The following is an 18,862-nucleotide window of genomic DNA, read 5'->3' on the forward strand; positions in this document are numbered from 1 at the left end:
CCTGGATTAAATGTTATTTTAAATGAAAGTGAAAATGAATTTCCAGTTTTTCGTGGAATCAGTTGGCACCTTCACCCTCATGACAAGATATTAGCGATTGCCATGTTTTTCATGCCTGCAGAAGAGAGCCTGCTCCTTGGGCTGCAGGGAATATTTCCAAATGAATACTATGCTGGCTCTGTGCCTGCCCTGTAGGAAGGAGCCATCAGCGTTTTTTGTACTTGAGCTTTTGATTCCATGAGAAGTGGGTTACAATCATTACAGTCTCCTGATGGTTAGTGGATTAGAGTGCTTTTCCTATGTACGATGACCACACAGATTTTGTTCCAGCTTTTTTTCCTGCTTAATGTGTCCAGATGAGCTTTTTAGATTTATTCAGCAATTGGAAGCCGATCTTGTCAGGTGGAGTTACATCTCATCTGCCTTTAATATAGAAGCTCTCAAGCAACATCTGGACCTTTCCTAAGCTTCAATGGCTTTCCTCTTGGCCTCTGAGATGTACCATGTGGTAGGGAGTGTAGCTACTTCCCAAACATTCAGACTGGCACAAATGGGTTCGTATCTGATTTCAACTTTTATTCTTTGATTTCTTCATTAGAAGGCTGTAAACTTGGCATTTAGATTTAAACTCTTTGAAGTGACCATTTATACAGTGTTTTCTGTTTCTATCTGCATATTCCCTATAGATTGTGCCTCGTTTGTTTTTTAGATATTGCCCTTTAGAGCAGCAGGTAAAATAAAGTGTTTTATTTAGCAACTTGTCCCAAAAGTTTGCCTTTGCAGATGGTGGTCTAGCAAAGATTTTCATACATTAAGATTTGTTTTTAAGCATGCATGATAATTTTATTCTATCATGTTGTAACATTATGTTCATTAATTATCCATTTAAGTTATGAACTATATTATGCATTTATGATCTGCATAAAGGAATAGCACTGATCCAACTGACCATTCCAGCAGATAGAGTGTCAACGTAAGCAGTGGAGGTGAAATATTTGCTTACAACTGTAAAATTTATTGGGCATTTACATTGCATTACTTCATCAGTTCGTCATTTCATGTCTAAATCCTCAGTTGTTTAGTTTCTTGTCATTATTGTATTTATTTATATAGAAAAGTATACTCAATGCTTTTTAAGGTGTTAACACATATGAGGTACAGTTATAATAATTTAGATAGACAGTGAGAATAAACGCTTAATGGCTAGTGTTAATTGCTACACATTGGGAATGAGGACTCAAAGAGCTTACAATTTATGAAAATGCATTCTATATCATTATTAATTTTTAACCTTTATTCAAAACTCTTTCTTGATCTTTCAGCTCTTGGACCATATCTATGTCTTCCAATCTGCATGAGTCTATTTATATCTGTATAATTGCATCTATCTGGCTGTCTGACTATTTATCGGTTATTTTTCTGTTGGTAATGGCCTTTATAAAACCATATTTCTTAGTGCTTTCCAGGATAGCAGGTTAGAAAATTGGAGAAAACCAAGCAATCCACATTGTGAATACATTTATACACAGATTGCAGGAGTTATATGATGGTTCTCTACCAAATTTCTTCCAGCAATAGAAAATTTCTAGGAAATCTGGTGAATAACTGATTCCAAGGAAATTATTTGGTTGTAAAGCTTACATTATTTTCACTATTAAAAGTGAGACTTAAAGCATTTCACATTTAGTACTTGCTCAGTGGCATATAGTTAGTAACCAAAACTATACTTCTAAAAAGTCTGTGCATTACATTCCTCAGCACCTTTAGTGCTATAATTCATTAAGAGTTTCTGTTTTTTCCACTTTCAGTTCATTTGTATAATTGTCCGTTTGATTTCTAGTACCGCTAGTAGTTTATTTTTGTGAAATGCATCTACCATATTATAAAACACAAATGTCCAATTTGCAATCTGTTATTAAAGTGCAATACCCAACACTCATCTGAAGCCTTCTACAAACAGCCCAGGCACATATTGCCTGAAAAAGCTCTTTCAATCAATTCATAAATATAAATATATATCTAACTGTGATGCAGGTTTTGATGACGGCATACTCTAATAGCGGCATCAATCAAATGTATTTATGAAATTAGATAATCTGAGTTAATCTTGGTGCATCATGGCAAGTCAGTTAGCTCAAAACAGAATACTCTGTTGGTATTTAAATATTATTATATTTATGTATAGACAATGGTTCAGTTTATTTTTGTTTAGCAACAGCTATTTGTAAAGCCTCAACATTTTTGCAGTGTATACAATGTTATTGATCTTCTCAGACTGCTTTGTTTCTCCCTTCAAATAAGAAACAAAACAATCTTCTTCATTCTTTTTAATCCACATTTGGCAGTTTTCAATGTATATAAATCACACTGAGTTCTAAAGAAGCAAATCTAGAGGACAGAGGAAAAAGGACTAGTCGTTTTTTGATTCTCAGTTCACTGAAGAGCCAGATATGACTTGAAATACAGCAACACATTTGTCTGTAGTATAAATTGTTTTTAAATATTTTATTTGCTATTCCGGTGAAAACGAATGCATGATTAACAGTCCCCTGGAATTTAGTTAAAGCTCTGGTATTTAATAGAATTGCCTAAAGTGGGTTGGAAGTATAAGCTGCTGCTCTTCAATAATTGTTCTGCTGAGCTGCTTTTAGAAGGGTTTTCCTTTTTCTCGTGCCCAGGAATTGCGGATTATCCTTCAGTTACCCAGAGAGCGGCTGTATATATGGCTTTTGTAAGGGTTTATTTACTTCTGAACATATCAATGATATATTCAGGCTTAGGGTTTTTTTTACAGTATTAATATACTCATAACATTGCAGTATCAAACCTCCAAAACTGTAAATAAAATTGGTATAAATCAGATGAAATGTGCACAACAGTGCCTGTCCATTCTCAGCAACACTTAGGCAACAAAACAGGCATTTTGTTAAAGATACAGAAAGAGCATACATTCCATCAACAACATGTGGCCAAGACTTGGGTGTGCACTTATGTATTCAATTGCATGTGATTCAACATGGAGCATAGACTCCATTATAATCAGATAATCCAAATCTTTTAAAATGTCCTTTTTCTCTGTAATAATAAAACAGTGCCTTGTACTTGAACCCGACTAAGATATAATTAATCCTCCTGATTATAAGCAAAAATTGTTTATTGGGTTTATTTAATATTTACATGATTTTCTGGTAGACTTAAGGTATGAAGATCCAAATTATGGAAAGATCTGGAAAAACCCAGGTCCCAAGCATTCTGGATAACGGGTCCCATACCTATATTCTATCATTTTCATCTTCTGGTCTTTTTCACTAGATTTATATTTTGTCTAGACAGTCTAAAAGAGCTGCCCCAAGTGCTTATATAATTGAAACTCTTGTTTATAGTCACCCATGTTTCCACTTAGCAGACAGACCAGATTCATGATCTTTTCTTCTCATGGACCACTATTATTATAAAGAGATCTTTTATATCTGCACCCTTATCCAGTCTCTAATTCATTTCACTTGTTAGCTCACTATTATGCTCATTGTAAGGACCTCAAGTATGACCCAGTTCTAAAAGCACAGTTGACCATGTTTCTGAGCATTAGTCCCACCACAGATATTACTTAGCTTTTCCATACAGATAAAATGCAAGTAGTCACTTTGTATGATGTCAAGGATTATGCATTTGCAATCACTTAATCTCTTATCTTCTAACTACAACAATGTAGAATAGTTTATGATGATACAGATTAATGAGGGATTTGCCTTGCTCTGTAATTATAATTCCTGTGTCATTTTTAATCATCACTTTAGTTGACTTCAGCACTTGTCTGACTTGGAACGGGTTGGAAAACCCTGTTGCTGGCTCTATTACTCAACAGCTTATATTTATTTCTGTGATTTAGGGCCTAGGTTAAAACCCAATCGGCAACAGAATATCTAATTTTCTCATTTAGGGTCAAATTGAATTATACAACAAAGACTAGTGATGGGCGAATTTGCGCCATTTCGCTGAAAAATTTGTGAATTTCTCGCGAAATTCGCGAAACATCGGAAAATTTGTGAAACAGCGCCAGCATCTCGTTATAGACACCGGCCTCCCGCGAATTTTCAGCAGCGAATTTTCATGGGTGTTTTGTGACTTTATTTGCTGGCAGCAACCATGCAAATTCGCCACGAATTCGCGCCTGGAGAAAAAATTCGCCCATCACTAATAAAGAGTTATCTCCTTATTCAATTCCAGATGCAACAATAAGAAATTCTATCCCACTGAAAACTATTTTAACTCAAAAGTTTAAAGAATTAAAGTAAACTTTTAATATGTTATAGAACAGCCAACTTTTCAATTGGTTTTCATTATTTATTTTTTATAGTTTTTTTAATTATTAGTCCTCCTTTTTGACTGTTTCTAGAAAAAAAATTTCAGTGAGCAGAGCTATCCTAGGGGCAGCCAGATTGTAAATCCAGGCCTGGATTTAATTGCCCCAATGACTAGATGGCTGTAGTCAAGTTAATTGGTTATTGAAAACTGGAAATATTCAGGAACAAATACATGGGTATCATGGTAGATATGAATGAGGATGTGACTAGAGGTTGATAAGCTAAGATTGTTATTTCTTCTTGCTTTCCAGTTGAAAGATGTATGAGTGTAATGCAATCTGGGACACAGATGGTAAAACTAAAGAGTGGAACAAAGGCCTTGGTTCGCCTCTTTTACCTGGATGAACATCGCACATGTATCAGATGGAGACCTTCAAGAAAAAGCGAGAAAGCTAAAAGTAATTATTTTGGCTTAATGCTGGTTAATGTGAAATTGCAGCTTGTAAATGTATATTAGAGAAAATATATTAATGTTGCTAAATACATTTTTTTCCTGTTTATTTTTGTGTGGTGGGCAGACAGCAATGTAACTCTTTGTTATAGCATAGCATCACCGAGTAATACAAGATATTTTTGGTTCTTATTTGCAGTAGTACATTATAAAATGTTGGTTTGCAGATCCCATCAAACTCCCTACAGTTGTATCCTAAGTGGAGCACAAAACTTTTGCAAATTCTCTGCATTACTGTCCTCATATTTGTCTGAAACCACTTTCGCTAACTGCCTCAATGCCTATTTTGCCATGGTACCTTTGCTTAACAAGCAGGTATCCAGCTCTCCTAGTCTTTACTTCTTTACTCACAAACCCTTATTTCAGCCACCATAAGCCCCGGACCATTCTTTTCAGTACAGTATTGACCCTCCTTTTTCTACAGCTCCCAGTAGTTTGTACAGCATTCTAATACTTAATGAATTCTGATACCCTTATATGCCCATATTTAGGTGTTCTTTGCCTTTTTTTACATACGACTTTATAGGGGGTACTTTTCCAAAATTTCTGGCCTCCCATCCTGTATTTCATTTTTCATTAAGATCAATGTACAGTGCAGCATATTCCCATTTTGTCTCTCATTTATCTGATTTACAACACTATTAAATTAAATGTCCCCGGAGTATGTAATTATCTAAAAATAGGACATCTTTTCTTAAATAAAGAATGATAAGTCTGACATTGATGTTCCAACTGTGCTTTGTAATTACATAAAGTCAAATTTAACCAGCAAGTTGGCTTTCCTTTAATTTTTACATCTTCGTCTTTTCAGACAATGATACTAATAGTCATTAAAGGAGAAGGAAAGCTACAGAGGCAGTTTATTGCCAATAAATTAGCCACAACAATGCAAACTATAACACTATATTTATTCTGCAGAATGCTTTACCATACCAGAATAAATCGCTCTAGAAGCTCTCCCCTTTGTTTAGGATAGCAGCTGCCATATTAGCTTGGTGTGACATCACTTCCTGCCTGAATCTCTCCCTGCTCATTCATAGCTCTGGGCTCAGATTACAGTAGGGAGGGGAGGAGGGAGGGGGAAAAAGGAGGGGGAGAGGAGCAAACTGAGCATGCTCATGTCCTAGCCCTGGAGGTTTATGCTGACAGCAAGAAGTCTGATACAAAAGCTCATGTGTACACAATAGAAGAAAAGAAATGCTGTGTTTCTTTTGGCAGAGGACTCAGAGCAACATTACTTTGAGGGTTTACTGGTGTATTTATATAGACCTTTCTGATAAAGCTTACTTAGTTTTAGCCTTTCCTTCTCCTTTAAGTTTACAACTATCTAAATTTTATCAATATAGTTTAAAAAATGTTTTTAATATAAATAATCAAAGTTTATATTTCCAAATTAAAATAATTGTTGTGAAGTATTTATTTGAAGAAGTTCATCTGGAAATTTGACAAATGTATCACTTTGCAACTTTGGAATGATCTCAGTGCAAAATGTCACTGGTATATAACTATAGCGATTTAACTCCACTCCACATGTTAGGTGGGTAAATGGGGTTGGATCCTCTGGGAACTCTCTTCAGTGTCAATTATACTGTTCAATAAACAGGCCAATCCCTAGCATCCGTCCCATTGCCAGTATAGATGTCATTACCCCTTGAAGGTGGAAAGAGACATGCGGTTATAAAAACCCATAAACCTTTGATTTGTTAGGTCAATTATTATGAACTAGAATGACTTTATGACTGTACCTCTATTCTCTCCCCTTCCAAAACAACAACCGAAGATCACCACCAAATATTCCCAATACATGGGTATTGTTATTGTTGGTCTTTCTGAGCTGAGCCTATACAAAACTTGGAACTGTACATAAGTGACCAGGTATAATGCAGCTGTATGAAAGCAAAGAAACCCTCTCTAGCAATATTTTATGACTAATGCCTGTGCATGAGCACAGTTCTTTATTCCTTACTGTTCATTCGCTGTCCTTGCAGTTATAATTGATTCAATTTACAAAGTCACAGAAGGGCGACAGTCTGAAATATTCCACCGCCATGCGGAAGGAAACTTTGATCCCAGTTGCTGTTTAACTATATACCATGGCAACCACATGGGAACCCTGGATCTCATAACATCAAATCCTGAGGAGGCACGGACATGGATCACAGGGCTAAAATATCTGATGGCTGGAATTAGCGATGAAGATTCTCTTGTGAAAAGGCAAAGGACACATGATCAATATCCTTTAAAGTATACTAGTTTGTAGGTGATCCTTCTACTGGATACGGCTGCACCTTTTTGGCTAAGGTGTTATTGTGGAATTATATTGTTTCAGTGTTGTTATATGATATGCATATCTCTTCTTGGTAGCTGCTTGCTTATGGATCTTTAGGAATATATCACTTTGGTGTGTATACATTGTATAGTATAATATATATATCTTACATAACTGCCCATTGTCCTCACTTTTGTGAAAGCCATTTACCATAATTCCTCACTTTTCCTGGCATGCTTAGTTGCACCTGAGAAACATTTACAAGCAAAAGCCAGCCTTCTGAAACTCTGCAAATATTGAGCATGAGTGGCAGCATCATTAGCTGCATTGGGCCTTATACATAAGTCTAAAAAGAGCACTAAAGTAAACCAGGCCTTGTGTGCACTTGCTGAATATGCATAGCTATAGGAGCACAGAGTTTGAAAATGGGGAAACAGACATTATTTTGCAAATGAGCCCAAAAGTTCTGTATAAAATGTTAAAAGAGGAGTGTTATCACATTTTAAATAATGTGGGCTATGTCAGTTCTGTCCATGTTATATTAAAATAGTATTTATACAAAACTATGCACGGAGCTATTGGGCACGCAGGGATGTAATTGAAAGGGTACAGCATCAAGACTTCAGTTCAAGGTATATATAAGGTGCTTTAAATGGGTCTGACTGCATAAAGCAGGTTAGTTGCCATTTGATTGTCACAATGGACTTTATAGCTATACAGGGTGCAGTGTAAAAGTGAGACGTTATGCATTACTAAGCTGCCTATTATTACAATACCATTACAACACCTACTTTAATATGTGCTGCAGAGAAAATTCTTTCTCCCACCAGGGGCAATACATTTACCTTAGCTTTAGACTGTACACAGCTGGAATTTCATTATCACTTGATTATAATACACTATTATTTCTTGGTGACTATTTACCTAAATTATAAATTTTTATGTATGTATTCCTTGACTGAAACGGGATTCATTGGTAACTGTAATGTAAGCAAAGTATGTAGCTTTTAGTTTCGTCCCAGTTTTTGCATTGACAGATACGGTTTGTAGGGCCATAACTTTTTCATATGTTTAATACAAGATTTAAATTCTGTGTACATACAGGTTATAGTTGCCCTTAACCTGACATGATGTATCTGTTTAGGCATATGCTATAATGTTTTTTAAAGGATACGTTAAATTGTTGTTACTTAAGAGAATAGCAGAGACGTGCACTTTGGTATCAAGCTGTGATGGGAGTTTTGAATTGACCCTAAGCAGGCTAAAACAGTTCCAATGATGGGCTTATCAGACAGACAGATTTGGCAATTCATTGTGGAACACACCAGCTCAGTAGTAAGTATGCCGAACTGAATGCTTATAGTGACCTTGCAGGCTGTATCATTTTATGCAGTCACAGTTATGTACATGCAAGTTAATATGAACACAACACTGTGGAATTTGCTGTTAAAAAAGTACAGTTTCTGTTCCTATGAATGTGGATCAAATGGGGAATCATTTTCCAGGGCTTTCTAACCATACTCTGCTAGTTTATTAATGAATATGTATTAACACATATTATATCTCTGGATTCATTTCCTCCCTTATTTCCGTGTGTCTAAAATAAGCAGCTGGAAATCTGCTGCCTGAACTGAGCCTGTTGCATCTCCTGCTGGCATAAAAGTTGACAGGAGCCACCAAGGAATAGGCTGAGGGACAAAGGGCTGCAAGACGGCTGCTGTTGTGCAGATAAAGTGAAGTCCTGGGTCCACAGACACAGTCAGAGCTTGGGAGACTCACACATGCTTCATCAATCACTTTTCATACAAAAACTATACTGAAAGTATAGGATTGCAAGTACATTGATATATTTTATATGGGGGAGAATTCACAGGGACTGCCTGAAAGTGAGAGGTTTAGGCACAAAGGAGGGCAAATGCTACACTGTAAAGGTGAGAACTGCAGAAATTGAATTTGGATGAGGGCAGGTGTATCTGCAGTTAAGGCTGTGGTGATGAGTGCTGGAGTTATGGCATGGGTTTGAGTGCTGCAATGATGGCAAGATGGTGAGAGTTGCAATGATGACAGGAGGGTAAGTGCTGGAATGATGACATAAAGGTGAGTGCTGGAGTGATGGCAGGAGGGTTAGTACTGGAGTGATAACATAAGGACGTGTGCTTTAGTGGTGATAGGAGGGTTAGTGCTGGAGTGATGGCAGGAGAGTGAGTGCTAGAGTTATGGTAGGAGGGTGATGTTAGAGTAATGGTAGGAGGGTAAGTGCTAGAGTGATGGTAGGAGGGTGAGTGCTAGAGTGATGGCAGGAGGGTAAGTGCTAGAGTGATGGTAGTAGGGTGAGTGCTAGAGTGATGGTAGGAGGGTGAGTGCTAGAGTGATGGTAGGAGGGTGAGTGCTAGAGTGATGGTAGGAGGGTGATTGTTAGAGTGATGGTAGGAGGGTGAGTGCTAGCGTGATGGTAGGAGGGTGAGTGCTAGAGTGATGGTAGGAGGGTGATTGTTAGAGTGATGGTAGGAGGGTGAGTGCTAGAGTGATGATAGGAGGGTAAGTTCTAGAGTGATGGTAGCAGGGTGAGTGCTAGAGTGATGGTAGGAGGGTAAGTTCTAGAGTGATGGTAGGAGGGTGATTGTTAGAGTGATGGTAGGAGGGTGAGTGCTAGAGTGATGGTAGGAGGGTAAGTTATAGAGTGATGGTAGGGGGGTGAGTTCTAGAGTGATGGTAGGAGGGTTAGTGCTAGAGTGATGGTAGTAGGGTGAGTGCTAGAGTGATGGTAGTAGGGTGAGTGCTAGAGTGATGGTAGTAGGGTGAGTGCTAGAGTGATGGTAGTAGGGTGAGTGCTAGAGTGATGGTAGTAGGGTGAGTGCTAGAGTGATGGTAGTAGGGCGAGTGCTAGAGTGATGGTAGGAGGGTGAGTGCTAGAGCGATGGTAGGCAGGTGATTGTTAGAGTGATGGTAGGAGGGTGAGTGCTAGAGTGATTGTAGGAGATTGAGTGCTAGAGCTATGTTATGGCAAGAGTATAGAAGCTAGTAGATGGTGTTTTGAGCTAAAATGGCACATTACCAGAAGGGTGCTAGAGTGATGGTAGGAGGGTGAGTGCTAGAGTGATGGTAGGAGGGTAAGTTCTAGAGGGATGGTAGGAGGGTGATTGTTAGAGTGATGGTAGGAGGGTGAGTGCTAGAGTGATGATAGGAGGGTAAGTTCTAGAGTGATGTTAGGAGGGTGAGTGCTAGAGTGATGGTAGAAGGGCTAGAGTGATGGTAGGAGGGTAAGTTCTAGAGTGCTGGTAGGAGGGTGATTGTTAGAGTGATGGTAGGAGGGTAAGTGCTAGAGTGATGGTAGGAGGGTAAGTTATAGAGTGATGGTAGGAGGGTGAGTGCTAGAGTGATGGTAGAAGGGTTAGTTCTAGAGTGATGGTAGTAGGGTGAGTGCTAGAGTGATGGTAGTAGGGTGAGTGCTAGAGTGATGGTAGTAGGGTGAGTGCTAGAGTGATAGTAGGAGGGTGAGTGCTAGAGTGATGGTAGTAGGGTGAGTGCTAGAGTGATGGTAGGAGGGTGAGTGCTAGAGTGATGGTAGGCGGGTGATTGTTAGAGTGATGGTAGAAGGGTGAGTGCTAGAGTGATGGTAGGAGATTGAGTGCTTGAGCTATGTTATGGCAAGAGTATAGAAGCTAGTAGATGGTGTTTTGAGCTAAAATGGCACATTACCAGAAGGGTTTTTATTGTTTTTTCTCGTGCAAGTCTACCCTATCATCATAAAAATTTTCTCTTCTGAATTTTCTTTCCATTTTGGGGTTCCTGTGTAGGGAAACCTTTGATCAGGCTGAGCAGCGCTTAGTAAAGAGACAGTATCACTGGGTGAATTAATGCACTGTAGCTGTGATTTCTGCCTGCATATGAGAAACAATATTAGCATGTTTGTTTTGATTTGCATTCCAGGCATTTCTAAATTACCCAATGGATTTACCCATCATATTAATTCATTGTAGGGAACCCTGGTAATTAAACATTTATTGTCCTCTGTTTGAAACCTTAAAAAATGTACTGCAAAGTAGCAGAAAAGTAGCAATAATCTGGGATTCATGCTTTCTCCTAGTAAAATACATTTAGTTTTTTATTTTTGCAAGACTGTGTGCTCTTCAAAGATGTGCAAAACAGCAAATGTATGTGATGTAGTTTATTATAGTATTGGACCATAACTAAGTCATGCTTTATAGAAAGCTTTTAGACATGTTTTATAAATAGAGCACCAGACAAGCAATAGGATGCAACCAATTACCAGTTCTCTGGAAGAACTTGATGTTCTGTTGTTTACAGCATTGGAATACTGTATGAAGGCACCTTGAAAGAACTTAGCATTTTTTTTTTCAGTGGTGTGATGTATGGGATCCTTTATAGAGCTCCGGAAACCCTTTGTATTATGTTATTTGCAGTGTTTTGTTTTTGGGATGGGGATGCACAAATTTGGTCAAATGAAGAAGCTTTAGAAGCTTTATTTACCAGTATGTCTTTCCAGCTGACACCAGGTCACCCATTCTGATTAGAAGAAAAGAGGTTCCGCCTAAATATTTGGAAAGAGTTTTTTACAGTGAGAGCTGTGAAGATGTGGAATTCTCTCCCTGAATCAGTGGTACAGGCTGATACATTAGATAGCTTTAAGAAGGGGTTGGATGGCTTTTTAGCAAGTGAGGGAATACAGGGTTATGGGAAATAGCTCATAGTACAAGTTGATCCAGGGACTAGTCCGATTGCCATTTTGGAATCAGGAAGGAATTTTTTTGAGGCAAATCCGAGAGGCTTCAGATGGGTTTTTTTTGCCTTCCTCTGGATCAACTGGCAGTTAGGCAGGTTAAAAAAAGTTAAATGGTTGAACTTGATGGACGTGTGTCTTTTTTCAACCTAACTTACTATGTTACTATGGATGAACTAAATGTAAACCCTAATTTACATATGCAAATTATAATAAAGGAGGGGGAGTCTGCACTCGTATGCACTTAACAAGTAAATGTGTACCTATTATTTTCATTAAAATGTATTTTATTTGTATTGCTTATGGTTCCTAAACTATTTCTATATTCTATATTCCCTCCCTAAAGAAGCTTCCAGTTTACTAAGAGAAAATTAAGATCTGTAAATGAGCTCTTCCCTCCACTTTCACAAGGCTGTGTTTGCAGACATTATAAATCTCTGTAGAGTCCAGAAGGAGGCAGTGAATGTAAAACGCAATCATTCCTCATTTGCTCTGTTCCCTACAACAACATCAAGCAATGTATGGTATGAGCTTGAAACACAAAATAGTGAACACCTCTTCACCAAGTAGCCATTTCTGTGTGAGTAGAGCACTTTAAGGTCATCATGCTCTGTAGTGAGAGAAACACCTTCTTTATCTTATTAGCCGCTGCTTAGCTCTCCTTATTGATACAATTTACTATTGCCATCTTGGAAAATTACAAGCTGGAAAGGGAAAAGGAGCTTTTAGAAAAAAAAAGTCAAAATGGCATTACTATACCTCTAAGGAATCAGCAGGAACAACGATATTGAACCACTGCTGGCATATTTGGAGGCACAGACCTGTTGGGCAGGTACAGAATGCCAATATAGGGGCAACCAATCAGCAATTCAATTTCAACAGTCTCCTACAAGTTAGACAAAATATCTCATTGGTTGCTTTGGGCAACATGACCTGTGACGTTGTATTTTAACGTTTTAAACAACATGATAAATAGACCCCATAGCTTAACTTTTTAAAGCTTTTTTTTTCTCCTTTAAATGTGCATTTATAAGCAATGGAGATTTTCATAAAATGTTATTTTATGGATGATAATATCCATTTTAATACTAATGATATTAAACGCCTGTGCTATGTTACTATTCCTGCACTTTACTGCAAAGTTCTGCTGTTTGATGTTATATCAGTTATATCAGGCTAGACATATAAATCTGGTCCCGTGCTACATTACTTGTAGTTCCTTAACAGAACTGCACATGGGTGAAGCAGACATTTGAAGAAGCTGACAAAAATGGGGATGGCTTACTCAACATTGAGGAAATATACCAGTTGATGCACAAACTCAATGTCAACCTGCCACGGAGGAAAGTTCGTCAGATGTTCCAGGTAGGTTGACTGCCCTTTAAATTATTATACAGGTATTGGATCTGTTTGTGTGTCCATATACTCACCAGACCCAGGGTGGGTTGTAGCTTAGTATTGAATCTCAAATATAATGCAGACTCAGGGTTTATTGTAGTTCATTCTGTGGTCCCTGAAACAGGACTGTATGCCAGAATGAAAACTGGTAAAGGTCCCAAACTCAGGAATGTATATATTTAGAACCAAAAAATCGTGGTAAACAACTGGACACCAGTAGTAATAAGTGACCGTTCATTCGCCACAAAGCAAGCCAGTTCAGGAAGTGATAACACTAGAAAAGTAGCAACATATAAATTAAAACGTAACTTTTACTGTCTTTCACTGTTAAAAACACGCTCTCTGAAGTACACACCCACTAGCCAACCAAACCGTCTGCAGTGCTGGACAATGTTCTTAAAATTGACATATAGTTAAAAATATATTAAGCGCAAGGTGGATCGGTGGGGTCTCTAAGAGACATCACTGGTTGTTTTAAGAAAATTTTTTAACCCTCCCAGATACGAAGCCGATTGCATCGGCGAAACGCGTAGGGCGGGCATAGGTGGATGGTGGAGTGCTTAGCTCCCACGCAGTCCCGACGTAGATAGGCAGGTTTTGGCACGGGGGAGTCTGCTTGGAAGGGAGGGAGCAGGCGGTTGTGGTCTCCCTGTATCTGGGAGGGTTAAAAAAATTTTTCTTAAAACAACCAGTGATGTCTCTTAGAGACCCCACTGATCCACCTTGCGCTTAATATATATTATTAACTATATGTCAATTTTAAGGACATTGTCCAGCACTGCAGACGGATTGGTTGGCTAGTGGGTGTGTTCTTCAGAGCGCGTGTTTTTAACAATGAAAGACAGTAAAAGTTACGTTTTAATTTATATGTTGCTACTTTTCTAGTGTTATCACTTCCTGAACTGGCTTGCTTTGTGGCGAATGAACGGTCACTTATTACTACTGGTGTCCAGTTGTTTACCACGATTTTTTGGTTTTGAATTCACAGTTGTGTTACAAGCTTGCAGTGTAGTGGAACACATGTACTGAATTAAGCTCAACTATTCCTCTTTTATGTATATATTTAGCCATCAAGACTGGATAGAGACTTTAACCAACAAAAACAAAATACACCCAAAAATATTTTGATACTTTGCATGCACCTAACAATACACATTTTCCAACATACCACTTGGTATGGAACTACTTCGATACAACCCACTGGTTCACGAGGCAGAACAAGTGCTTTCAAATATGGATTCTTGTGGATGATCTTTAGTATATGCACCTCCCAGGAGTCACTATGCTAATAGAATGTTAACACAATACCAGTGATTGCCGTGAGCTGTAAACCCACAGCAAAGTCCTAATAACTGCCAATTGCATAGATATAAGCTTTATATTGTAATAAGCCAGTGGGACTGCTTTGGATACATTGGGCGAAGCGCCGAACGCTAGCGTTAATTTGCTAGCGTTGGGCATTTTCGCTACTGTGCAAATTCACTAACGAACGCTGGCGTAGTTTCGCTAGTGTTACTTCGCAACCTTACGCCAGGCGAATCTTCGCTAGCGACGAAACTACGCAAATTCACTAACTTGCGCAGTGTAGCGAACGCTACCTTTTACGCTAGACTTCCTTCGCCACCTCAGACCTGGCGAAGCGCAATAGAGTAGATAGGGATTGTTTAAAAAAAAGTCAAATTTTTTTCTATGTCCCAAAAAACGCTGGCGTGTTTTCTACATGATGGCTGATAGGCTGAAAAAGATCGAAAATTTTTTGGGGCTCCCCTTCCTCCCCCCTACTTTTCCTGACTCATGGCAACTTACCTAGACAGTGGGCACATGTGTAGGGCAAAATAAAATTTTTATTTGCAGATTTTAAGGTTTTCTAGGCATTTGTAGTGCAGATACGTGTTCCTCCATTGAAATTTGAATTTCGCGCCGTATGCAAATTAGCCTTCGCTAGCGCAACTTCGCTTTGTATAGCGAAACAACGCTAGCGCAACTCCGCAACCTTTCGCTACCCCTGTGCGCAACTTCGCATTTTAGTGAATTTGCGGAGTGCTGGCGAAAATTCGCCTGGCGAAGTGCGGCGAAGAGCGGCGAAGTTGCGCCTGGCGCAACTTCGATTCTTAGTGAATTTGCCCCATTGTTTACTTATAATGGTCACAAGATCTCAAGATTTTACTTTCTTACTTTACCCTCACCTTTGCTTTAATGGCTACAATTCAGGGGACTGGTGCAAAACATCTTGAAATGACACTATGTTCAGGGTATTTTGTGGATTATAAAGCACTTCAGTTTTTAGAACTCTAGATTCATACAAATTACAGTCACTATTTAGTAACTTTGCAAATCACAGTAATTGCAGAGTACAGAGTTTTTGTTTGGAATCTTCTTTTAACTGTGTCATACATTGCATCTCATAAGAAAAACAACATCATCTGTCATGCTGTTGCGAAATAATACATAATGTGCACAGTTCCTGCTCAGCAGGGTTTTGCTCTTCTGTCTGTCCTGCTCCAGGCTTGGTGATATAATGGCAGAGAAACATTAGGAATGTTGTTGCTGGGCAGAACACTGTTTCAATTAGTCACGTGGTGTAAATATTATTTAGATCAAGTATTAGATCCCTTAAGCTCAGTATGGCCCCAAAGAAACTGACAACAGCTATAGACAATACAGTAGCTGTAAGAAACAGATGGCACTGTGACATTTACATTAATGGGAGAGTGCTTTTAAAACAAGTAGACTGTAAATATGTAAAGATGTTTTACATGTTTGTTTCTGAAGAACAACATTACTTACCATATACTGTATATTATTCAGTAGAGAAAATGTATGTATCCATGCAGTATCATATGATGGAATGTAAGGCTGCTTTGCAATTGGCCTTAGCTTAAGACCTACATAAAAAGTAGTATATATGTACTAGAAAACCCTCTGTCAAATATTTGCAAAATTCTGAATAAATCCTCTTAGGCAGGTGCTTAAGGCAGAGAGAAAGATAACATTGGTATTACTGCCTAACAAGTCTATTAAATCTTATTAAATTATTTTACATTTGTGCAATCTATTGTATGATCTAACAGCTTTGTTTATTTGTTGCAGCAAGATAATCTAATGTCTGACATGGCCAAACCTGATGTAGTAGCTCTCTAGTAAATTTACAGTCAATGCAACTAAGGCATCAGGGTAAGCCTTGCTAGACAGTTTGCACCTCCAGGTATTTGATTAAGCAAGTCTCTATAAAGGGCTGGCCAAGTGATGTTGTGGCATATCTTAAAAATACCAAACTTTTAGAGCCTACTGCAAGGGGTCCTGTTACTACCTACTGCCCTTGATCAGGTTATAATTACATGGCAAATGAGAAAGGCTAAAGCAGTGGGACAATTCCACTGGGAGCTGGCATGGAGAGAGTGAAAGCCAATTAACGTAGTATTTTAAACTGAAGAGTATTTTCCGTTATTTTCTGATAATCCATAAGCTCAGTGATGTCTTAACTTTTACCATGTATTGTGGCACTTACCTTAATACATACCATACAGGCTGGACTGTCTTAAAATTATAATATCAATCAAAGGATTCTTATTTTGAGTGGGGCCCTTAAAATGCATTGGAGGACTGTAGTCAGTCTAAGGGTCTTGAGCTCAACTGATCTGATGGATCCTGGCCTGTTACAACCGGGTTCATGTGTTTGGGTCAAGATGGAAATAGTTTTTTTTAAAAGAAAAATGATATGGGCTAAAAAGAAGTAAATATAAGAATTGTTTAAAGAATCACATACAGTATATGTATTATATTAATTATTATTATATTAATTATATCTATTCCCACGGCATAGCAATGTTACATTTCTTTTGATCTGGTGGTAATGTAAGGTACTGTATGCACTTATGTATATCTTTATTATGTTATAGTGTTACATGTGCATGTACATGCAAACAAGCATTGTAGAACCTTTAAAAAAAAATATATGAAAGTGAGGGGTATTTTTATGTATTGACTGGAACAATTTCTCTGCAGGAAGCAGACACTGACGAGAACCAGGGGACTCTGACTTTTGAAGAGTTTTCAGTCTTTTACAAGATGATGTCCCTACGGAGGGATCTGTACCTGTTACTTTTAAACTACAGTGACAAAAAAGATCACTTAACAGTGGAAGAGCTGGCTCAGTTTCTCAAAGTGGAACAAAAGGTTTGAAATAAATTGTAAAAAGAAGGTTAAAGTGCATCTAACATTACCAAATGTCAAATTACTGCTTCTCTCATTGTCCCTGATGCTGGAGGTTATCAAAGGTTTCTGGGTTTTAGTGTTATGTGCAGCGAATGCAATATCGCAATGCTATACCATTAGTAACCCAATATATAATTCTTCTAAAATATTCTTCTTTGTAAACATTTAACACGTTTATAGATGCAAAGGTTGAAGTAAAGGTGTGGATTGAGAAATATTTCCATTTGCTTTTATGAGACAGTAAGAACTGTGTCTTTTTGGAAAAAAAGATAAAGAAAGAAGTTGAAGTGAAGTGATTGCTGTAGAGCAAATTGTTCTCAGGTTTGTGCAGTACTTGCTGTACCTGGTTATAAGAGCACTTAAGCAGAGCATTCTCTCTTCCTAGTACCATCAGAATAAAATCTATATAATGCCCTGTGTATTGATTCATCATCATGTGAACATAACATTCATTCTAGTTATCTGTCATTATGCCGTCTCACAACTAGTGAGTCTTACAAGTTCTTCCTAATGACAACTTCATCCATGTAATGTCCTGTACCAAATGTGATTGTTCCATATTAAAAACAAACCTTATCTGGAAAACTGAAAAATTTGGTTCAACAGAATTGTCAGATAACATATCCCCCACCTTTTCTTTTAAAGGGAATGTCAACCCAAAAAATAATTCTTTGCGTAATAAAAGAAAACACAATTCTTGAAAAACTTCACGCAGCACTAACTGTAAGTGTTTAATAAACGTGTATTGGAAAGTGGCTCAGACTTACGGTTGCTTTTATTAGCCAAACTTTTTATTTTGGTGGTTGACTTGCCCTTTGATTCCTTGGTCTTTTATAATAGTTCACTTTTTGTTTTGGAGATTTAGGAGATGTCACATGATATAATTTATTTCAGAAAACGAGGGGGGAGAAGAATTGAATCATATTTTGAGTCTCCCTGTGTCTTTTGTATTGATCTACAGAGATGGCCAAATGTATTGGATGTCAGGATGCACAGAATCCACTATTTTGGATACGGCCGAACCCCTGAATCCTTCATAAAAGATTCGGCGAGAACCGAATCCGAACCCTAATTTGTATATGCAAATCAGCTAGGGGGAGGGATAAAGAGAGGCACACGCTAAAAATGTTTTACTTCGTTGATTTGTTACAAAAAGTCACATGATTTGAAGGATTCCGGATTTGGTTCGGCCAGGCTCAAGGATTCAACCGAATACGAATCTTGCTGAAAAGGGCCAAATACCGTACAGAATCCTGGATTTGGTGCATCCCTAATTGGATGTGGGATGAATCTGTTTTCATAATGCAGATAGCATTGGGTAAATGGCAAATTCCTCCATAATGAATAGACCACTACTAGCCTTAATGTAAAACACATAACTTTTACATTTTTTGTTTGATTCCCCCATTATATCATTGTACAAA

General features: G+C 38.0%; 1 protein-coding gene across 4 annotated transcripts in view; it reads left to right on the forward strand.

Moving 5' to 3' along the window:
- The first annotated feature begins 382 nt into the window (after positions 1–382).
- LOC108718120 (1-phosphatidylinositol 4,5-bisphosphate phosphodiesterase eta-1) overlaps positions 383–18,862 on the forward strand; it is a 59,495-nt gene continuing 41,015 nt past the window's right edge. For all 4 annotated transcript variants that reach the window (XM_041564921.1, XM_041564922.1, XM_041564920.1 and 1 more), the window contains exons 1-5: positions 383–554; positions 4,616–4,762; positions 6,804–7,047; positions 13,061–13,190; positions 17,229–17,399. In XM_041564921.1, coding sequence (XP_041420855.1) covers positions 473–554; positions 4,616–4,762; positions 6,804–7,047; positions 13,061–13,190; positions 17,229–17,399 — 774 coding nt within the window. In that variant the 5' untranslated portion in view covers positions 383–472. The remainder of the gene's footprint in view (positions 555–4,615; positions 4,763–6,803; positions 7,048–13,060; positions 13,191–17,228; positions 17,400–18,862) is intronic.

The sequence above is a fragment of the Xenopus laevis genome, chromosome 5S (assembly GCF_017654675.1).
Source record: "Xenopus laevis strain J_2021 chromosome 5S, Xenopus_laevis_v10.1, whole genome shotgun sequence".
Classification (NCBI taxonomy): Eukaryota; Metazoa; Chordata; class Amphibia; order Anura; family Pipidae; genus Xenopus; species Xenopus laevis.